The sequence below is a fragment of the Neodiprion pinetum genome, chromosome 3 (genome assembly GCF_021155775.2).
Source record: "Neodiprion pinetum isolate iyNeoPine1 chromosome 3, iyNeoPine1.2, whole genome shotgun sequence".
Taxonomy (NCBI): Eukaryota; Metazoa; Arthropoda; class Insecta; order Hymenoptera; family Diprionidae; genus Neodiprion; species Neodiprion pinetum.
Genome location: NC_060234.1, coordinates 34,464,725 through 34,486,234, shown reverse-complemented (window position 1 = coordinate 34,486,234; position 21,510 = coordinate 34,464,725). Strand labels below are relative to the sequence as shown.

The following is a 21,510-nucleotide window of genomic DNA, read 5'->3' as shown; positions in this document are numbered from 1 at the left end:
ATTGTACGCCGGGCGGCCGGGTCTGGAGTCCGATAATTTTATTATTCTCATTTCCGATTTAGACGGCGTACTATTCATAGTTTTGTGTTATAACGTTCGCGAAATACAGATTTCAATTGTCCCACGTTGCTCCGATTAATCCCTCGAACCGAACCGTTTGCCGAGCGTCTCCCATTGGCTGATACCGGAGGCGTGTCGCCTTCGGCGGCCTCCGATTGGCTCCCCCCCCTTTTTATAGTTCTGTCACGCGCCATTCGGCCGCGTGTCGCCTCGCTTCGCGACTTCGGCTCGTAGATATATGCTCTAAGCTGCTCTAAGCCTGCGGCAAATGCAATGACCATTGGCGATATTAGGTACGGTTTGCCGTGTCATTCATATCTGTCAATTCGCATCGGTATCTCATTAACGAATTATTCATCTGCTCGGACTTTTCTCTACGTTACAATGTGAATGTTTTTCGGGACACTAGTTCCGTACACGAACCCTACATAACCTGTCATTCCATTCTTTACTGTTTGTGGAATATAAATCACGTCCGAAAATCTAACGTAACTAGTGTCGGTTTGGTTTTGTTTGGCATTACCAATAATCGTCACCTTACATCTCAAATCACTATTGAGGCGGTTATTTTTTCTTCACTCTTTACATTCCACTTGATACTTAACCTGCAAAACTTGCTGCTCAATACATTCGTTCCGAATATAAAAAAAAACTTCAACTCCTGCGTACTTGACGATAAATTATTTCAATCGTACTAATGTTATAGGCCAGTGTTTGAATATGGAAGGTTCGGAAATTCGTATAATTGTTTATGCGAATAATAATATTTTTGACAATTTAATCGTTGCTCCAAGTCATATTAGCAGTTGTAGCAAAGATTATACAAGGCCAGACAGCGCAAACAACGAACTGAAATATGTATGTTTTAAACTGAATCGACGTGGTTTAAATTCATATCTAGTATCAAAGTATGCTTACACAATGAAAAGATCAAGTTATTATCGTCAATCGTCACTGAATATGTGGCGAGAATACTACAAATTTAAAGTACATGAAAATTCACTCGTTATTTATATTAAACTACGGATGCCTAAAGTACAGTATCTTGACTACAAATGGCAAGTATTTACAAATGCCTCCTAATAAATTTACGAGTTTAACCATAGTAATTGAATTGAATTTAGGAATGAGAGAATTACCCAAATGGCCTTGGAACGAAGAGAACTTGACCATGCTATGTCCTGGTTGTCGACTCTTGGAGGAGGATTTTCTGCACTAGGAGAAACATTTGAACATTGTGTAAGATGAAGTTAGATTTTAATGTATGATGATGGGCGAGGCCTGTGCAAGGATTCACTTTAAATCTACCACAATCCATAAATATTACATCGAAAACTTAAAATTTTGTAAATTTTCAAAGTTTTGTATCAGCAAATTAGATTGTATCTATGTACATATATCCTTGGCATAAGAGAGTCAGACCCAATTTTGTGTATTAATTTGATGTTTCTTATTTACCACCTATATTTGATATTATATACAATTTTCAGGCTGAGATGGCTGGAAAAATATCTGTTAGGCAACTACAGTTGGCGCTGCGTTTAGGAGATGCGCTATTAGTAGCCAGATGCAAATTGTGGGCTGCATTGAGTTTGTTGCAACGTGGATATCTCAGGGTTTCAAAGAACATAGTTCGAGAAACTTATCGATTGAGTATAGATAAAAAAGACATACGTTTACAAAACATGTGCAAAGGAGTCTGGGCGAAACTTCAATATACTTATAAAGTTAAACGACAATTAAGAAAACCTTAGCACACGTTGGTAGATGTTGGACTTTGGTTCCAACCATTAACTTTGTATATTTGTAAATAAACTACTCATGAAAAATAACAGGAAGATTTTAATTATCATTTCAGTCAGTTTTTCAATTATCCTTGTGAGCTCTGATACTGAAAAAGTTGGATGAACCCATAATTTGCAAGTCGGAAATCAAGTCGCATATTTTTTTCATTTCATCATCTTTACCATACAGAGATCTGAAATGAGTAGATATTCAGTCATATTTTTGGGATACCTACTTAAAATTGTTTCTGTATTTTTCATTCAAGATATTATATGACTGATGGAGAATTTATTGGGGGAAAAAATAATTTTACAAACTGATTCATTATAATTAATAAACACAACACAACACTTATTGTTAGATGATGTATGTACATAAGGTTTGGTAGATTTTTTTATTCGTTTTTATTATTAAATTACTAACTTGTGTCTGTCTTTTAGAAATCCTATAATTCCCCAATTGACAATTACTGCTGAAATTCGAATCGTACATTAAATGTCGCAAATCATATTTTGCTGTGTAGTTCTGATTCTAATGTAGGTTAATTTTCTTATAAAAGAATAAGATTTATAATGTTCCTTCATCTATTTGAAATATTCTTGTCATAGCGTAAATAATGTTTTATCATAGTACATATTATATTATTTGGTTCGTGCCGATGTATTTGAATTTTTGTTCAGTTTCACCTAATCCCATGTTGCATACACATAAAATATAGTAGCGCAAGAAAGGTTTAATTGATTTGACAAATATCTGTCCACGAATTCATCAACGTAATCCATCAATTGGTCAAACAGAAACAATGTGGTTATGATTAGATGTGATTATTTTTGGTAATTTTGTGTGCAATCGGTCGCGGTTTCAATATTGGGCATACTTTGACAATCTATCTTTGGTTAATGACTAGCAACATGACTTCACTTAACAAGCCTAGCTACTCACCAAAGGTGTACACAAATGGCTACGTATATTTGTTTCATATTTTATACATGTTTTCTTAAATCTCTAAGAATAAACGGTGAGCAATTGTTATAAAAAATTGACTTGCTGAGACATTACTCTTGATGACACCATCACGTGCAGTTCATTTATGCACTTATCAAGGGACATAAAGACTTGGACCAGCAGAAAATTCGATTCATTTTCCACATGAATAGAGCAGAAGGTAGGAGGCAGTAAAATCTGATCTATTAGAAAATTGTTTGCACCTTTCATGAAATGTGAGCGTCCAAATTATAAAGTACGTCTAGATTTTTTCAAGTTGATATTTTTGCCACCTATTGTCTAGTACTGTTACGCAATTTAAATATAAAAAGTATTTGCCAGGGTTTATTTACGCTTTTTGATCACTCCAGCTTTGTAATCAAACGTGAAATTTTTTGCTAGTAAAGAAGTGTCTGTCCCTCAGGCAGGGATGGAGTCGATGTCAGATTATACATAAAAATTCTGCCCTATTAAGGAGATTCTGAAAGAGTAATAGGTGTTCAGTGATTTTAATATGCGAGCGATGAGTTGAAAGCACGATGTGAAAACACGAGCTAAGTGCTTACAGCATATGCAAGTTTTTACCAATCTTCTGAAAGAGAAAAAGTATTCTTAGGATTAAAATTAGTTTGAAGCTTTACAATATATGTACTATACTGAGATACTGGGATATTATTTTATGTGTGTGAATGTGTGTTGAAATCGACTCCAGAACAGCCCTAATATTGAACTTTATCTCATCTATAAGAATAAATTGTTTCTGGTACTTATTGAAAAGCGCTTATCATTGTGCAAGAGTCCCCATAGGATCCCATGCCGGTAGAACAGTGGGCTCTTGTTGAAACACAGCCATAACGTCATCGGGCACATATTTTTTATCCACAACTACTTCAAACACAAATTCTGAAAACCAGTCCGCAGATAACACGTGATAACCTTTCTCACCACGTTCATCTCCCCACGAATTTTCAACTCGGAATTTCTTGATCTTTCCGTTTGCCTGAAATAATAATAAACTGATTTACATGACGATCGTGTTTTCAGCAAAGTTGATACAATTATCGACTTTGCAGATATCTTCGAACATAATGACAACGGTGATAGTAACACGTTACAGTTGACAAATTTGGAACTCATAATAAAAAATAGTATGAGATTGCAGGTAAAGGGATCGAATTGGTTGAAAGGTTATTGCAGCACAATGTGATACGAAATGATATAAATCAATTTTCTTAAAATGACACTATGCAAATGATATGCTTCATTATATGCATAGTGCATATACATTGCAGTTATAAATAAAATTAGGTTTAAAAGCCATCTACATGGTAAACGTTGGCTATTCTGCATAACTCGGAATCATGTTACTATTTCATGTCGCAGTGTACCAGAATAAAAATACCCACTGAGATAAGTGACAATTTTTATCTCCTCGTGGCATGTGTTAAATAAACAGTAAGGAATGAACAAATAGGGAGTGCTTCGGCGAGACGCATTTTAACAACTGACTGCAGAAATTGACGAAACGAATCGAGACTTACATCGGTAGAGACTGCAGTAAATGCCATCGCGTGAGTCATCATAGAATCTCCGTATAGTAATCTGTCCGCCTTGGTTAGACCAATTTGAACATCTGTCCCGAATACTAGTTTGAAATCGTGCGCCTCCAGATCTTGAATGCCTTGTTTCATAGCAAACCGTTTGCCGACCTCACAGCCAAACCATACTGGTTCGTTCTGCTTTATGCTTTCGGCGCAGAGATTCATCAGTAACTCGACAGGTTGATTGTTGTATATTGTTGATCGTCCACCGACAACATTTCCCAAGTAATCAACCGTGTAGAGTTTGCCATATGGATTTGTTGGCCGGGGATCAGTTACTAAGCAGACTTTGTCGTCGACATTGAAGCTTGGCTTGACATATTTTTCATAAAACTCAACCGGTGTTATCGGTCCAATGCAATTGTAATTTTTTGTCTTGTCGTAGTATTCCCACGTAAATTTCTCTGAGGGAATACCTAGACAGATACCAATGATTCTATATATCACTGTCATTTGCTCAATGATCTGACTCTCTAAATCGGCATCTGACGCTCCGCTAGCAATCATGTCTCGCAAAGCTTTTCCAAATTCTCTGAGCTTACTTTTCAGTAGGCTGTTCATACGCATGGTAGACTCACAGCTAAATGATTCTGGAAACAGCTTCTTTGGAACAAGACCGTGTCTGTTTATGAGATTCACAATCATGTCCCATTGACCACCGTCGCATGTTGGGTCGTGTAGAAGCCATGACACTAGCCGGCCATTCACTGATTCTCCTGACCTAGCTGCCTTCACCATGTTGTGTAGGAAGTAATTGCATCGTTCGAGCTGAAATTAAGTTATATTCTTGTATGTATCAACCAACAGCTTTCATCCAATGCTTTCACTACTTTGGTACAACGTTTTTAATGGGAAATGTTTGGATTAAAATTGTTGACCCCATTTTTAAAACAAAACTTAAAACTTTCTGCAAACTGTACCTTATCCCAGAAAAATAAGTATCCCTGACTAAATTCAAATTCCTCCAAGTTGTGCTGTTGCATAAACGGAATTCGCATAACATTCAGAGTGGCAAAAATCCAGCAACGTCCAGAGTTCTTCTGATTTGTAATCGGCTTTCCTTCCAACTCGACTTTGTGGTTGAAGACATGTTGAGCCTCTTCGATGTACTTACGAGACATGCATGCCTCGAGAGGATCGATTTTGGTGCATACGTTTTGAGCCAAAACATTTTTCTCATTCTCGTAAAACTTGTTGCGCAGTTCGTTGATTATGTCCGGAGTGAGAGCCCTTGCTGCTTGAAGAAGATGGTACTTGATTACTTGAGCTCAATAAGATTAAACATGAGATCAACATGTATCTGTTCATAGTTCCAAATCCTCTATTATCATCAAACCAAAAGTCACTTGCTTAAATTGAAAGAACGTGATTATACTTGTAGAAAACTGTTTATCCTATTGCTGTGCATTTCACATAGATGGATATAAGCTGCATCATACTAACTGCAAGCTTGTTATTAAATACGATTCAAGTTACGAATAATTGTACAGATTGACCAACTGAGCTCGTTTCCAAGGTGTGGCTGGGGAATTTGATTAGTTTAATTTTTTGGTTCGCGATATGGCTTACCAACTAAATATAATTGGAAACATTGTAAAGGTACTCAATTCAATTATCATGATACGCAATTAATTTATAAATATATCAATTTAGTTAGTATTAATGCAGGGTGAAATGATACAAGCGTATGTATATTGATATACAAACTGAACAAGTATGTTTAAAGGCGAAGCCACTTTCTCTTATGTATTTTTACTGATCACCACAGCTGCTCTGGCACATTTCTAATAGAAAACCATACTATAAATGTAGGCAGACCTTGATTCATTTCAGTCAATGCATACAAAGAGGTACTGTATTCAGTTACCGATGATTGAGTAGTTTTATAAGGTTTAAATTTGCGATGTTAACTTTGCAAAGCATTTTCAATAAAAATCGTTACTATGCGACTTCAGGATTGCCCCAAATTCAGTGAACTGTAATAAAGTAAAAACAAAATTGATATTTCGAAAATTTAACTTCATCGCTGACTCAATAGTTGCAAAACAGTGATTCATGTTTAGTGTTTCGCTGTGTCAGCATTCTATTAATTGACTAATATTATGCCGTTTCTTCATTTCTGCGACAGATGGCAATTTATTGGAGTGTTTATGGTCAGAATTGCATACAAAATCGCGCGTTTAAGCCCTTTTTCACATTTGCGATACGTGGACATAAAAATTTAGAGATATATGCGTCAAAGTTGAGGTCGACCAGGGCACTCCCTTGCGCTTGCCCTGTTGTTGCGAAAAGAAAATTCTCAATAACAGTATCTAAGAAAAGAGTTTTGTCTTTATAAGCAATAGCAGTAGAGAAAACAAAAGATAGCGTACATTTTGATCCATATGTATAAATAAAAAGCGGGCTATATTAGGTGCAACGAAGTAGAAATATTTGGTATAACAGTGTAAACGAATCGTCAAGAGTATCGCGGGTACATCCAACGATAAGTCGAATAATATTATGAATTTGAGGAATGACATCAGCAAGATAGGAGCGTGTCCTCTGCGTCGAAAGTCCGGGCAGCTGTCAAAACACTTTGTTCCCACCCCGCCCCGACCCGTCTACCTCAATTCTTCCCTCATACCGCCCGATTGGTCAAACTGACAGCTCTCCAGCTGAGCCCAGAGTTGACCTATTTAGCTACGTCATATACTAACCTCTATTAAAATTGCATTTACAACGTTTGATGAGATACGAGTCGCAAATAAACGTCTGGGTCTGTTTCAAAGTATTTTATGGTGTTCAATTGACATTTTTTTCACGGGGAATTTCATAGAACATTGCCTGTAAAATGACTCAGCAAAAAAAAAAAAAAAAACCACCCACTCGTGTTGTCGCCTCTTACAGTATAGCGATATGAAATCCCTCGTAACTACAAGTACCGCTATTGTTACAAGAAGTTTGAATACAAATGCAGTTTGTATCAGATTGTTGGCTAAATGAATTTAGTGGAAAAACTGTACGCGTACGCAAGTATCTAGGTTAAATAATATATTTTCGAGTTGAGGTAGAGGTTTACTTACAGGCAACCATCGTTCGGCAATTATGAGTTGATTTCTTCGACGCCCGAGAAACAGTGGCAGCTAAAACGAAACGCGCCGGAGTATCGTATAGTCCAGCTGATTGTTGAAAGGCGATGGCGACGCGGCGCGAGACGAGACTACCGCCTCTGGTGACCGGGCGAGGAACTAGATCGAGATTCTATCGATGGTTTCGCCGAGTTGAGGTAAAGTATCATATCAGTGTAAAGTATGCGTGGCCTTTGACCTCATTCTTTGGTCGGAATAAATTTTAATGATTTCTACTACTGGTATTAACAGAGATTGCAGAGGAAAGCGAAAATTATAAATCTAAATCATTGTAATCGTCTATTCTAGGATATATATACCTATGTAGAGACCTTGGTTTCAGAAGGAACGCGAATGTCACACGATGCGCAAATTTCAAACGCACAGATTTAATGTACTACGAAAATGTGCTAATTACACTCATCATTGACTGATGGTACAGTACAGGTAGCAGGATGTCTCAGGATATTGCTCCATATGCTACCAATGTATTTCTCATGAAAATCTGTGAATTACAACAGTTTGCAATTGGCCAATCCGGTAGTATTTGAGCGCTAGAACCAATTCAGCACAGCTCCCGAGCGTATGACGATCCGCCAGTTGAGTTCTGAGTCATCGGATGCTACCGGATTGGTCAATTTCAAACGGCTGTGATGCGCAGACAACAAATTAGACATAAAAAGTAGAAAAAGTTTCAGTCGAAACTGCGTCACCCTAATATAATCTTTCGTCAACTTCAGTTGACTGATGAGGTTGAAATCCTTTCATAATGAACGATGATAGGTAATTTGTATACATTTAATCTACATCAATGACTCAAGTCTTATTAATTTTATTGAGATACCAGTACTGATGACATGTTACAATTGTTATGCCACTAAAAATGAGATTTAAAAAATTTAGTTTTTACGAATATTGTTGTATTCATACTGAATTGTTAGACAGTGTGTCGTATTGGTGGGTATTGTGGACAAAATTTTGTGATGTATGATTTGAGTTATGAGCTTCATGTTAGTTTTTTCTCAATCTTCAATCACTGGTTAAGAATAAAGAATATTGATTCATTTTCATCTCTTAAATACAATAATATATACAAATAATATTCACAGGGGGGTGTGATTCACAGAACTTCAATTAACTACCCAATATGGGAGCCATTATGCGGAATTTGTCATGCTCTAAGCAGCAAACATCAACATTTATTTTCGAGTTCGATTTTTTTTTTATAGTCATGTACCTAGTATGGGTAACCGTTGTTGCTTACGAGTCAGCATTCGGAGTTGGTGGTTCTTCACTCTTAGATTCTAAAGAGAACGGAGGTATTCGGCAGTCAAACGCGTAACCGTCTTCCCGTTCCATTCTAAACGTACCCCTAAATTGGAATATCGAAAAAATTACGACCTTAGGTTCGAAAAATGTGGAAAATAAAATATCATAGAAAATTTTTCGATAGTATGAAAGTATAGAATATCATTCAGACACACTTGCAACGGTCAGGAATAAGATACATATATTCACACGTGTCGTCGACTTACCACATGTGGCCACTGGGAGCCTGCAGACTAACATGACTGCTGTACTGGAAAGCTGGTAAGGTTTTTGACAAAACTGGTTCTTGACCCACAACTCCTCTCCCTCTCACAGTTTCTAGAGTTCCTGACAAACTGAATATTCTCCAATGTCGTTCTCGAAGTTGCACGCTCATGTCCCCCAAATTTTCCAAGCGAATACAATATCGCCACTGAATCAACCAGAGTAAGCATTTTGTTGCATGATAAATATGATCATTCAATTTTTATTTCAAGAATTTTCTTACTTGGCCTGATTATCAAAGTTCAGTATCTCAGTATATCTGAGATGGAAGTAAAAATGGATCCTATGACTATGAAACCAGACAAAATTCTACTGAGTTTGTCAAACTTTTTTTTGATGCTTTGGGATCTTTTTCTATCTACGGTAATCAACTGCAGCTATCGAACTTTCCAATTTTTACAGTATTAGTTATCACTTACCCAATATACAGCGGTTGTTTGGCTCTCTCTGCATCCCATATAAAAGGGTATTACTGTGACTCTGATATTTTCTGTGGTCTCTTTGTGAACGTCGGATAACTCTAACCAGGGATGATTCTTCTTCTGCCATGCCCTTAGTGTCTCCTGTGCTATAAATGGTGGGTCTCTATCTTGGTGGTAGACTAAAAATTTGTCAAACAACTCGTGCTGCAATGCTGCTTTCTCGTTTGTAGAGTATGGCAATATATCTTCATGTGCAACATAGTCCAACCCAGGAATTGCGTACAGACTACGACTACTTTCGTGATTTCCCAAAAATGTGACCGCCTCTGTTTGTGCTCTCTTGGAGAAATAGATTGTGTCACATGTTAGATTATTCAATTTCAAAAGCAGTTTAAAAGAGAAATAATTTGAGTTAGCAACTTACGATGTAAGGACAATCCCTCTGGTCGATTAGGACTTGATAGAAAGTATGCATTCTCCCTTTAACTTCTTTGCTCACACTGGTAAACTTTCCATCGTCAGATCTGCAATAAAAGTAAGAAATGAGGCTGAAATTGAGAATTAACGAACCTTCAAAATTAAAGTCAATGTTTTGTATCTCCAAAACATTTTTTAAGAAGTTGAATTTGGAAAATAGAACTTCGTTAATGCTGTACTGGTTAATACTGATACTGTAATGGTTTACTAAATTTCAGACGATTCTGAAGTTGTGAAATAACAAGTTGTTCTGAAAATGCATCATTATGGTAATGTTTGAACTGCAATTGCATAATATGATTTTCTTAACAACGGAAACAGGGATTGTCGTTACCCTTCTTTCTTGCTAGGCACATCCCTGTCGTAAACTCGCGCGAGCCAAGGAAACAAAACTACACCACGGTACCCGAATACTCGATGAAAAATGAGTTGTCCCGTTTCATATTTCCCTTGCAATTTAGGTGTTTCTAATTTTCCAACCTCCGAGAGCCTGAAACGAATTGAAAATATTTCAGCACAAGGTTAACTACTGTTCATACATAAACATCGGTGCGTACAGGTCTATTTAAAAAAAATTATAAACGGATCAATGCCGATTTGAGCTGTAAATCATAACGAGCTGCAGCAGATTTTCACGTGGTACGGAATGATTCTGAGTTCAGAGTTTTTGGTAAATCGGTAAAGATAACCACAAAATCTATTTTATAGGTTAGGGGATATTTTCATTTACGTAACTCTATTGCGGACCTGATGTATGAGGCATTTGGAAGGACGATAATTTTTGATGATACTTCTAGTAGTGAATTACGAAAATTTCTGCTCAAAATATTATGTACAAACTTCATACTGGACAAAAAATACTCTGATATCGAAAAAAAGCAGAACGCGACCGGAACACTTTCAATTGTTTAGACGATTTAGCACGCGTGAGTGGAAAGTTGCGGGAAATCAGACGACTATTTTTGACAGTTCAAAAGGCAGTCACCCTTGCCGGTTGTCCGAGAGTGATTATGTGATATCTTTTCAAGGTTTTCCACACTGGTGTTCAAACTATTCTCAATTCGGTCGCTCTATAAATCTGTGCTTTGTGCTTTGCATTTGGGAAATCCTGGGCTTTATTACCCGTAAAGGCATTAACGTTTTACGTCTGTAGGGATCTGATGTTTTATTTGGTGTTGCCAGCCATCAGGCGCAGTGCAACGTACTAAACCAGCGCTCCAAGTAGCGCTATTGGAACAACAAACTTCCTATCAGAGTGTGGTCCACTTTTGTAACGCGGACACATGTCTCCTCCCAAATATTACATCCAGGGCAAAACCTGTAGTTCAGTGGCACGGACTTAAAGACAGGTCTGGCCACTCCGGCTGTAAAACCGTTCTCAAAAATGAAGCTGATGTTGTGAATTTTCGCCGCTAGCGCTAGTGAGGGAGAGGCCTACTTAGTACGCACACACCGCCCTTGGAGATTGCAGCGCTCTGGTCTTTGGTGCACAAATTGAGAAACACAGGCTTCAAGCAGTCACGCTGCGTTATAGGTATAGGAAGGGGCTTGGAGTGCCCAGACTTGTCTATAAGACCGTGTTCAGTGGCGAAACCAGCGAAAGCTTTAAAAATGGCGTCCAGCAAACAGCATTTTTGGATATTCAGCTGATCGATAGCTCGATATAACCATGCGATGATTAACTTCTTCGCAATATCTCCCTGGGCAAGCGGTGCTAATTTATCGGTGAACAATTCGTATTTTTCAACTTCGTCCGTTCGAAGACTTCGGACATCATCGAATACCTTCTTCTTTTCTCAATAACCGGTAAGTTTGGATCAATATTCTATTCGTAGCTTTCTATCCCCGTGACGGTTTAATAATATCTATTTTTAGTGTCGATATTTGCAGCGTTTTGTTGCAATGATATCATTCAAACCGTTTGTTTTTCTTAGAGAAAGCGAACATTTGATAATTACTTACTAGGTTATCTCATTCAACTTTGCTGTCAGCTAAGTAAGGTAGTTTCATTCGGTTTTTGTTCTTCCATTTAACAAACGACAATAATGTTCGAAATATTGTTACAATTCGCTATCCAAACTTTCGTGCAATCTTTCGACGAAAAAATTGAGGAAACAAAGGAAAAAAAACTGATAAACATCGTTTAGCAACCGAAATTTGAGTACTACGTGATAATGTTGACATATCTTGAAATGTGCACTCATAGGTGATTGAGAATGTTCAATTTGATACGTACGTGAGTAACGGTGTAGATAAGCAAAGTGAATAAATAGAAACCTTGGTGCTTTGGAAGATATTTGTAAATTTATTTTCATAGTTAAAATGTATTTCCGCTCAATGACACAATCTCCGAAAATAGTTAAGATTTTCATTTCTACTCATATGTCAATATTTGCCGTATTCCATAATATTAGGTACAGTATTTTGTTTTAAATTTATGACATGGGACAGCGATTAAAATACATTAAGCAGTACTCAAGTGATTTTGATCCCGAGTAATGTTATATAAGCTTGTTAGATTGGCTATCCACTATCAACTGTTAATGAATATGCCATCATGAGCACGTAGTCGAGTGTGTACTTCATAATAAAACTTTAATCTATATCATGCTAGATAACATGATTTATGCAGATCACAGATCCATTCAGAATAAAAGAAAACAATGTGTTACAGATTTTTGCTGTCTCGACACTTTTATAACAACAGTATTTGTTTTATTTTGAAATTTTATCATGAATTTCCTTTCATTGTTTGTGGGAAAAAACTTGTGACTAACGGACCCTGTCTAGATAAAAATTTTGAACAGTTTCGAGACTATTCAATGTTTGATTTCATTTACAGTTTCAATTTATTCAGACTCAGGGAAAATCTTACGGAAAGTTTGCAGCCAGACTTCCCATTTATCAGTTGATTTCGGTTTTGTTGTGCTATGAATTTCAGATCATTTTGCTCCCATTTTCCGTTTCAGTCATTGATTGGTGCTCCAATACCTGTAAAATTGGAATTAATTAATTTCGATAACTAAGGGCTGTTTTAACTTTGCAACAGGAATGACTGAACACTTGGAGCTTCAACATTTGGTAGACGGCGACAGCGACTGCGAGACTACGAATCGTCGGAGAAACTTTTCAGTCTCCAGATGCCGGTCTTGTCCATACCTTGGCTTGATGTTGGCGGCGCTGTCGTCGTTATTCTTCTCACTATGCAGTGTGATAGTAAAGGGCCTTGTGGACGTGAATCCAATGGAACTAGCAGCGTTCAGATTTGTAGGTGTGCTGCTACCAGCAATACCTATTGTAATATATAAAGGGGAGCATCCTTTTCCAAAAGGTCGTAGGATAATGTTGCTGCTGAGAAGTTTTGTCGGGACAACGGGACTTATGCTAAGTTTTTATGCTTTTCGACACATGCCTTTAGCAGATGCTTCCGTCATCGTATTTTCTGTTCCAGTATTTGTAGCTATATCTGCCAGAATTTTTTTGAAAGAGCCTTGCGGCATATTTAATGTTATAACAATTTGCCTAACTTTAATTGGCGTTGTCCTGATAACGCGACCTCCGCTAATTTTTGGACACACTGTCGAATCTCTGACGGATAATCACGTAGAAACTGAAAATGCTGAACTTTGGGGCGCTGTCGCCGCCTTTTCAGCCACATTATTTGGCGCGAATGCCTATGTACTGTTGCGCGCATTGAAGGGGCTTCATTTTTCAGTGATTATGACAAACTTTGGCTCATTCGCACTGATTCAAACGATCGTTGTTACTTGGGCAATAGGCGCGCTATGTTTGCCACGCTGCGGGACAGACAGGCTACTAGTGGTTGCATTAGCCTTATTCAGCTTCGGCGGACAAATCTTATTAACGTTAGCTTTACAAATGGAACAGGCAGGGCCTGTAGCAATTGCAAGATCGGCAGACATAGTATTTGCATTCTTCTGGCAGGTGCTATTTTTTAACGAAATACCGAATAGATATTCAGTCGGAGGAGCTATTTTAGTTACCAGTTCTGTCTTGCTCACGGGGTTGAGAAAGTGGGCTCTCTCGTTGCCTGAAACTTCCAACATGAAAAAATCACTCGGCATTCTAGCCGTTTGAAGTTCTATTCATTTAAAATAATCTATACCAAAGTATCGAGGCGAAATGATTTTTGAAAGTAATACAAGTATTATTATATTTTTTGTTCTTTTTCTTTTGAAACTAAGGAGGTGTACCAATTTATGATATCGATAATTTGAGTTTCCTTTTATATTCAAATCGTACATATATGACTAATATGCTTTGCTTCTTTTATTAAATTCTCAAAAGCTTACTTACAGTACACTGTGATTGGGTCGATATACTTACTATTCTTTAGATTTTCTTGTGCTGTAACTTAATGTAGTATAAAAATAAGTGGTGCATTTTTGACACGTAATTCGAGCAATTTTTTCAAGTACTAATGCTGGGTCGATATATTGACGTAAAAGATTTTTGTCTCAAAAACGTACTACAGCTTCTTTATATGTTACCCAATACGAACTTGGGGAAAAACGAAAAAGAAACAAAAAAAAAAAAAGAAAACGAACAAATAAGACACAAAGTGATTAGTACACTGACAATGAGAAAAAAGTTGTCGAAGAAGATTGTTTTCTGTCGTCCTGAGCAAACAATTATTTATAGTGACACCTTATTTATTTTTGCGTCAAACAACTTTGTATTCAAGTTTATGATAGAAAAATTTGAGTAATTTTTTAATACTCGTTTAGTCAGAGTATTGAATACGTTGGTTTATTAGTATGATATCCTCAGCAAAGAGATCTATGCCTCATTGTGAAAACGTAGAAAATTTTTTAGTCAATGCGTATTTAATTCTAGAAACCAAACTTAAATTACAACGACGAACTTGCTATTTAAATTGAATAATCCAATAATATATTACGTTATATGTGGTTACTAAAATCACACGAATCCAAATTTATCAACTGCGAAGGCCGCTGAGGTATAAACATGTTTGAAGTTACTTTGAATGAATTATCATTATGGTTAATTAACACGAAACACATGTATCGAAAAATCAGAAGACTATCAAAACGACCAAGATTTTTTTCCAGAGAAATAATATACATTTTGTAAAGCCAGATACCAGTTTGTTGCGGATATGTGTAACATACAATCGCTAGCTTTCGAAGTTGGCTTCAAGACTTTATTTTCGATTTTTAACGACACAACTTTCCTTCAAAACAATAAAACGCATATTTAATTCTGTTTATCCGTTACTCGAATGAAATGTGCGGTATCGCATAATGTAACCCATTGTTCTTGAGTTGACTGAAATTCATGTTCAGCTGATCAAAGAAGGAATTTTTCTTAGTAGTTATAGTGCAATATCATAGAAAATGAAAAATTGTTTTGATTTTTACTAAAATCAGTATAAATTTCTTCTATTCAAATAATTATTGATTTCGTCTGACGATTATCACATTAAATCGAAGACATAATTTTTTACAGGTGAAACTGAGTTGCTTCATTCAACCAAACTTCACGCATAAAGAGTATTAGCTCAATCCGATGAAAAAATATTCATTTCCTCGAAATGCATATAACTGGAAAATGTACAACATCCGAATTGATGCATAAATACTATTGTTTTAACTGAGGGGTGGTCACTTGAATCGCAAAGTTATCTGATTCTATCGAATCAAGTCAAAGAAATTATTTTTAGGCTTAATAAATTTTTTTTCTCAGTGCAAGAATGCGCTACAGTCACGTTGGCTGATTTTTGTACGTAAAAATGATGATCAATATTTAGAAATTATATTTCGTATGCTTTACTGAATTGATACTATTAGTGATTAACGAATAATAATGCACGAACAATAATGCATATAGATGTGTAATTTCTCTGTTGTAAGAATGGAGCGGATTATAATTACAACTAGTTTACCAAATGATAAAATAGAGATATCAAGCTGCACGTATGTATAACACCGAGTGTGAGCAGATCTATTAAAAGATTGATTATATATTTTTTATTAACAAAGATGTGCAAACAGTAGGTTTTCTATTTATATAATAAATTCACTTACGTGCCCGAATTTGTTTTTCCAGCTTCCGCTTATTATCGCTTCCATAAATCATGAAGATGTAAATACGCGATAAAAAATTATCTACCTTTTTTTCAATGTAGTTTATGTACTTGAAGTGCAATTTCATATATATTCATACTATATTTAAAGTCGAGCATAGATTATTTTACGAAAATGTTCAGTTATGCGATTTCATAACGGCTTAAAAACTCATTTATTCATATTTTTATGGTCACAACTGATCAATCGCATAACTCTTCTTTTTTTTTGTGTACTGTCGAATAACTTGTATTAAGTCTGTCTAGTCGACATTTTTCCTAAATAATACTAAAGCATAGACATATTGTGAAATGGCGCAACCAAAAAGTGCGATGGAGAAAAATAAGAAAAAATTCTAATAGATAAGATAACACCTACTTAGGCTTCCTAATTTTTCACCAAAGATGCTGATTATTATAGATATGTGTACAAAATTATAAACGAAAGAAAACTTGATTAATGTAATATTAGATAAATTTTTGTATAGACAATGTCGAAATTTTCGACCTTACATTACGAGCAGATCATACAATGTTTGGAATTAATAGTTTTCGAGTGAAGTTGTTGATTAATTTTACTGATCCTTACAATTGCCGTGCAATCTTAAGCATGGCACCACCACGCTGATTATAATGTTAAAGACTCTGTGATTATATGTATAAAATCACGAGGCTACAATGACTTGAACATTTGTAAAGATTCTGTAATTATTCTTTCGATCATGTTGTTCAATTCGATATTCATTCTTTTCTGCTATTTCGAGTGTAATGCAGTTAAACACGGCAATAATTGCATTATTTTTATTTATTCATTCAATTATCCATCGTACGGAAAAGGTACGTAGCTAGTGATTATTGTACCTACACAATAAATGACATTTCTCGATTCGAAACATACGTGTGTCATTTTTCTCCTCACGCCAATACCCCAATACCTACGTGAAATTGTTACGATTTACGCAAATTGTAGCGAATTTGGTTCCAAACCAAAGATAAATAATGGAATTCAATCTTACTTCATTCATGTATTGATTTATGTCAATGAAATGGCCATATGAAGAATTTGAAAAACGTGACACAAGCAGTTGAACCCGTTGGAATATTCAGTAAATTTTGTTGATCATTTAAAAATCGATGAATAAAAAACACGTTGCTGTTTCCTGTGAAAATGGGAAGATCTGTGTTTTGACATTTCGATGTTTTCGATTTTTTATATTTACATGTCTTTCAAAATTCAATAATTTGGTTCTTCTATCAATCGGTCATTTTAGTTGCTCTACCCCCGCCCAAGTATTGTGACGCGTAAAAGTTGCGTTCAATCAATCGTTTTGTGCTCAAAAGCACTCCGATTTTAAGAATAAATGAGTAATGTACGACAGTGTGCGAAGTTATTCTATTCACCTCATGATTTTCTCATTCGTAAATATGAACCCGTGGAGTTCAGATGGTTTCTACTTGCATACCATTATAGCTCAATCTTTTAAGAATATTTTCGCGCAAAGCCGATATCGAATTTCCACAAATTGTGAAAGTTATGCTAGTGCTTCGACGCTATGACCGGATGTAATCCCTTAAGGGGGTGCCCTGGTAGATTTCGACGTTGACGTGTATATATCCAAATATCGAAGTCCACGTATCTCAAACACGAAAAAGGGCTTCATAGCCTCATTGTATATGCAATATTGAACAAAAAAATTTCGCCAATTCTCAAATATAACCACAAAATCATTACCCACCTCTGTTTCACAATCACTTTTAGCTGCTTTATGGACGTAGAATCAGTTATAATAACTCGAAATGAGATTATTTATCAATGGAGTTGACGAAAATACGTAAAATCGAATTACACGAATCGCGTAAATGTTCGGTGGTAAAAAATACTCTTCGAAGTTTCAACTTATATTTCCCATAATAGACCGTTCATTATGATTGAAATTATGAATGAACGACAATAAATTTCGTCCAAAAATACCACAGAACAATCAACCAAGTGCTAACAGATTTAAAACACAAGGCATAGCAATTTTAGCTATAATTGAACGTTATTGTCATCTGTTCCTATGTATACTGTGCCAACTATTCACGAATTGCAATTTGTTGATCCTGGTCGTTCGGTTTTGTTTTTCAGTTACCAAATGTTATCTGAAGGATGCATATTGGTTTGATAGTACAAAACGTGATGTTTTCAATAATCAAACTTGAAAAGTTGAAAATGAGTCCGGAAGGTCAAAAGTCACCAGGTCAATGACCTGGAGCGCAGGAACCATGGATCGCTTGTCCCTGAAGTCGAGTTTCAACAGGTAGTGGACCTGGAGCGTAGGAACCACGCAGCGCTTGTCTAGGAAGTCGAGTTTCACCAGGAAGTGGACCTAGATCGCAGAAACTATGGAGCGCTTGTCCATGAACTCGAGTTTCACCAGGTAGCATACCTGGATCGCAGAAATCACGGAGCGCTTGTCCTTGAAGTCGAGTTTCCCCAGGTCCCGTATTTGGAACGCAGGAACCATGGAGCGCTTGACCTGGAACTCGAGATTCACCAGGAAGCGGACCTGGAGCACAGAAACTACGCAGCGCTTGGTCAATAGTTACCAGGTCACGAACCTGGACAGCCAGAACTACGGAAAATTAGTCCTGAAGGTCAAAAGTCACCACGTCAAGGACTTGGACAGCCAGAACTACGGAGCGCTTTTCCTGGATGTCAAAATCCACCAGGTCAAGAACCTGGACAGCCAGAACTACGAAAAATTATTCCTGAAGGTCAAAAGTCACCAGGTCAACCAGAACTACGGAGCGCTTGTCTTGGTAGTCGAGTTTTATCAGGTAGCTTACCTGGAGCATAGAAACTACGGAGCGCTTGTCCTGGAACTCGAATTGTACCAGGAAGCGGACCGGAAACGCAGGATCCAGGAGGTAGAGAACCCGGTATTCGAAATCTGCGGAGCGTGATTCTCATACGTCCGCTCTACCGCGCGGTTGTTTCCAAACTGAGGAACTCAGCTGATTTTCGTCGTCGACGATTACAATAGATCGATGACGTCAAAAGAAAAAAAATTTGGGTGACGTCACTGTCTGAACATCCGCACATCCAAACTTTGGTTTTGAACTTTAATACTATGTATGATGTATGATGTACGATGATTGAAATCAACTGCGTGTAATTGATACTACAAAATAACTACATAACTTGATGATATTTAATCTTTGTGTTGCAGTTTCCCCGACGAGAATCAACTTTTAGTTTATAATCTTGGGATTTATTACGTAATTAAAGTTGATATTACAGAGTGTGAAGATTCTAGTGCCGCGTCACTTTTTCCTGTACATGATTTGATTTTACCGATTTATTGTTAGGGTACAAGGATAGTGCGAGCGTAGGTTCTTCCGTACGGATCTTACGATATACAATATGTGTGGGATGCTACAACGATACATCTAATTGGTCGCATATACATATTATGATTGTTAATGATTACAATGCTTGTCTTCTGTTATTAAACTTACGCGATAACATATACGTCATTTCTTTCTCCAGTGAATCGTAAATAGAAAAATATTCGAAACAATCAAGGGTACAATTTCAGTTTTTTACCTTTTTATCATGTTTCAACTAACAAAGTAAAACGAACCTTAACCATCGACGTAGTTCTTTTTCATCTACTTCTTCATTTTCCCGGCGCCGATTTCTCAGGGAATCAAAGTATGCGATAACCACGTCTTTATTGAATAAATTACAATCGTTACTCAAAATTGTATATCTCATAAGAATCCCAAAAACACAATATACGATTCCATAGGTGGAAAAAGCCAACCCGATCAATCATGTATATATGTATATATATATATATATGTGTGTGTGTGTGTATATATATACCTACATATTCATGTATACACGTAAATGTAAATGGTACCATTACGAATACTAATACTATGATATATCGGTTGTTTCGTTAAATGTTATTATAATAATAATAAGTACAATATGGTTGTGCATTGCAGTTTCATCATATAAAACTTGACGTTACCGCGTGTCGATGCAGAGCATAAAACGTGCGAAACGCAACGCGCGACAAAATAACGTCACAAAATCACGCGTCGTTTTGAGTTGGATCGTTGATTGATTCGCCATCTCGACAATGATTAATTGTTCCTCTGATGAATAATGTTACAAGTTATTCAGTTGTTAAATCGTAACTAATTGTCAGGATGCATCGAGTATCCCGTTTTCGCATTGAGTTACTTTTTTTTTTAGTCCTGAATTCGGTGTTTCTCGTCTCTCCGTCGGAATCTGCCTGTTTCCCCTCAACTTTCCGATTCCGCATTCGCACTTTCTTACAGTTTTTTGTACCAGAAGAGGTAATGGTCACCCTCGCTGATCTGCAGGTCGTCGACACCTGCGAAATGACATCGACGATGGTAACTTTGACGTGCTTATAAATATCGCGAAACTCGAGTCGTTAGAAAATTAAAAATACCGGTACCTCCTGGTGCGACCAGCTGATTTCCGGGTGGAGACCCAGCTTCCGGTGGCGTCGGCAGTCTGTACAGCAGCCAATAATGATACGACATCGGCTCCTCCTTGTATCCGGCCAGCGTATGAACGTAATGACCGTTCGGCCATTCGGAGGCCGCAAACTGGAAGTGGGGCGACATTTCAGCGGCGGTGATCATCACCTCGTAGAAAGTTTCGTTCCTCGGGGCTGTTATCGTCAGGTTGTACGTCTCGTTCACGTTGCTTCCAACCCAGAGGGTGTAGCTGATGTTAACCATGGTGGGAGCCTGGGTGCCGGCGGGTTCCGTTGGATTGGTCACGTTGGATCCGGTAGGCGAGAGGAGGATCACCTCGCTGTGATTGTCCGCCAACGCGATCTCTGAAATACCCCGTTTCCATAATCAAGGTTACAATACTCACATTTTCGTGGGTCGGTTGCAGGAGCCTGTTTTTACAATCGAATTTCAATTGTTACAAGGAAAGTACTCGTCGAGGTTTTCTTCCGTCTATGATTTTTTATATAATGCATCAAAGAACTTTAGACACGTTATTTTTTTGTATCGCGTACCGATTTCAACGATCGCGGATTAAAACCACCCCTGAAATTTAACACCAAACACATATAATTGAAGATTTCTCGGTAATGACGTAACATATGTTTTTACGAAACCAACTCGACGTTGTCACTATGAACAGCTGGAGAATAATACGAGCAATGATTTTACGGTTAGCTGATGAATCCCTTATTCTTTAAGCGTATATTTCAGAAGTCGTATTGACCCGCTTGAACGGCTGAATCAGGTCGTAAAAAAGGTACGTGCCTAATGTCTCTGATGCGTACTACAACATATCATAAAGTGAAGAAAATCCCTGAGGTATACGC

At 37.1% G+C, this 21,510-nt stretch overlaps 6 protein-coding genes and 1 long non-coding RNA gene across 15 annotated transcripts in view; 4 read left to right on the top strand and 3 right to left on the bottom strand.

The window, feature by feature from the left end:
• Nucleotides 1–229: 229 nt before the first annotated feature.
• On the top strand, nt 230–3,420 carry LOC124215055 (uncharacterized protein F58A4.6). Of its 3 annotated transcripts, none has more exons than XM_046617954.2 (3): nt 230–353; nt 1,185–1,299; nt 1,551–3,420. In XM_046617954.2, exons 1-3 carry the CDS (start codon nt 334–336, stop codon nt 1,812–1,814), a joined length of 399 nt encoding a protein of 132 aa, XP_046473910.1. In that variant the 5' UTR covers nt 230–333; the 3' UTR covers nt 1,815–3,420. The 3 variants fall into 3 exon arrangements, with proteins under 3 accessions (XP_046473910.1, XP_046473909.1, XP_046473911.1); XM_046617953.2 differs by having other exon boundaries at nt 237–1,118; XM_046617955.1 differs by lacking the exon at nt 230–353 and adding an exon at nt 782–918.
• LOC124215052 (bleomycin hydrolase) lies at nt 2,114–7,652 on the bottom strand. 3 transcript variants are annotated; one of them, XM_046617947.2, is made up of 4 exons: nt 7,496–7,652; nt 5,351–5,664; nt 4,371–5,198; nt 2,114–3,829 (listed from the first exon to the last, which is right to left on the bottom strand). In XM_046617947.2, exons 1-4 carry the CDS (start codon nt 7,503–7,505, stop codon nt 3,614–3,616), a joined length of 1,368 nt encoding a protein of 455 aa, XP_046473903.1. In that variant the 5' UTR covers nt 7,506–7,652; the 3' UTR covers nt 2,114–3,613. The 3 variants fall into 3 exon arrangements, with proteins under 3 accessions (XP_046473903.1, XP_046473902.1, XP_046473904.1); XM_046617946.2 differs by having other exon boundaries at nt 5,351–5,667; nt 7,496–7,629; XM_046617948.2 differs by lacking the exon at nt 7,496–7,652 and adding an exon at nt 6,803–6,997.
• Nucleotides 7,075–8,717, top strand: LOC138190686 (uncharacterized). Its single transcript, XR_011176728.1, has 2 exons — nt 7,075–7,698; nt 7,884–8,717. It is a non-coding gene; the product is annotated as an uncharacterized lncRNA (long non-coding RNA).
• On the bottom strand, nt 8,357–11,011 carry POLDIP2 (DNA polymerase delta interacting protein 2). 4 transcript variants are annotated; one of them, XM_046617949.2, is made up of 6 exons: nt 10,768–11,010; nt 10,367–10,522; nt 9,980–10,079; nt 9,553–9,894; nt 9,076–9,281; nt 8,357–8,912 (listed from the first exon to the last, which is right to left on the bottom strand). In XM_046617949.2, exons 1-6 carry the CDS (start codon nt 10,875–10,877, stop codon nt 8,801–8,803), a joined length of 1,026 nt encoding a protein of 341 aa, XP_046473905.1. In that variant the 5' UTR covers nt 10,878–11,010; the 3' UTR covers nt 8,357–8,800. The 4 variants fall into 4 exon arrangements, with proteins under 4 accessions (XP_046473905.1, XP_046473906.1, XP_046473907.1 ...); XM_046617950.2 differs by having other exon boundaries at nt 10,780–11,010; XM_046617951.2 differs by lacking the exon at nt 10,367–10,522 and having other exon boundaries at nt 10,768–11,011.
• A 593-nt stretch (nt 11,012–11,604) lies between these two features.
• On the top strand, nt 11,605–17,031 carry LOC124213595 (solute carrier family 35 member G1). The gene is made up of 2 exons (XM_046615042.2): nt 11,605–11,838; nt 13,082–17,031. Exon 2 carries the CDS (start codon nt 13,084–13,086, stop codon nt 14,128–14,130), a length of 1,047 nt encoding a protein of 348 aa, XP_046470998.1. The 5' UTR covers nt 11,605–11,838; nt 13,082–13,083; the 3' UTR covers nt 14,131–17,031.
• Nucleotides 13,227–19,925, top strand: LOC124213596 (uncharacterized). Its single transcript, XM_046615043.2, has 2 exons — nt 13,227–13,299; nt 18,267–19,925. Exon 2 carries the CDS (start codon nt 18,644–18,646, stop codon nt 19,082–19,084), a length of 441 nt encoding a protein of 146 aa, XP_046470999.1. The 5' UTR covers nt 13,227–13,299; nt 18,267–18,643; the 3' UTR covers nt 19,085–19,925.
• LOC124213593 (uncharacterized protein CG3556) overlaps nt 19,837–21,510 on the bottom strand; it is a 45,466-nt gene continuing 43,792 nt past the window's right edge. For both annotated transcript variants that reach the window (XM_069134257.1, XM_069134258.1), the window contains exons 6-7: nt 20,617–21,006; nt 19,837–20,529 (exon numbers count right to left, since the gene is read on the bottom strand). In XM_069134257.1, coding sequence (XP_068990358.1) covers nt 20,468–20,529; nt 20,617–21,006 — 452 coding nt within the window. In that variant the 3' untranslated portion in view covers nt 19,837–20,467. The remainder of the gene's footprint in view (nt 20,530–20,616; nt 21,007–21,510) is intronic.

What these genes read in the sequence shown, in the direction of transcription:
- LOC124215055 (XM_046617953.2), top strand. Translation starts at nt 781, where the DNA reads ATGGAAGGTTCGGAAATTCGTATAATTGTTTATGCGAATAATAATATT. An exon ending in CAGTATCTTGACTACAAATG is followed by an intron (nt 1,119 to 1,184) that starts GCAAGTATTTAC and finishes AATTGAATTTAG; the next exon opens with GAATGAGAGAATTACCCAAA. An exon ending in GAGAAACATTTGAACATTGT is followed by an intron (nt 1,300 to 1,550) that starts GTAAGATGAAGT and finishes TACAATTTTCAG; the next exon opens with GCTGAGATGGCTGGAAAAAT.
- LOC124215052 (XM_046617946.2), bottom strand. An exon ending in ACTTATTTTTCTGGGATAAG is followed by an intron (nt 5,199 to 5,350) that starts GTACAGTTTGCA and finishes ACTTAATTTCAG; the next exon opens with CTCGAACGATGCAATTACTT. An exon ending in TTACTGCAGTCTCTACCGAT is followed by an intron (nt 3,830 to 4,370) that starts GTAAGTCTCGAT and finishes TTATTATTTCAG; the next exon opens with GCAAACGGAAAGATCAAGAA.
- POLDIP2 (XM_046617949.2), bottom strand. Translation starts at nt 10,877, where the DNA reads ATGAAGTTTGTACATAATATTTTGAGCAGAAATTTTCGTAATTCACTA. An exon ending in TACATCAGGTCCGCAATAGA is followed by an intron (nt 10,523 to 10,767) that starts GTTACGTAAATG and finishes AATTCGTTTCAG; the next exon opens with GCTCTCGGAGGTTGGAAAAT. An exon ending in AAACAACCGCTGTATATTGG is followed by an intron (nt 9,282 to 9,552) that starts GTAAGTGATAAC and finishes TGGTTGATTCAG; the next exon opens with TGGCGATATTGTATTCGCTT.
- LOC124213595 (XM_046615042.2), top strand. Translation starts at nt 13,084, where the DNA reads ATGACTGAACACTTGGAGCTTCAACATTTGGTAGACGGCGACAGCGAC.
- LOC124213596 (XM_046615043.2), top strand. Translation starts at nt 18,644, where the DNA reads ATGGAGCGCTTGACCTGGAACTCGAGATTCACCAGGAAGCGGACCTGG.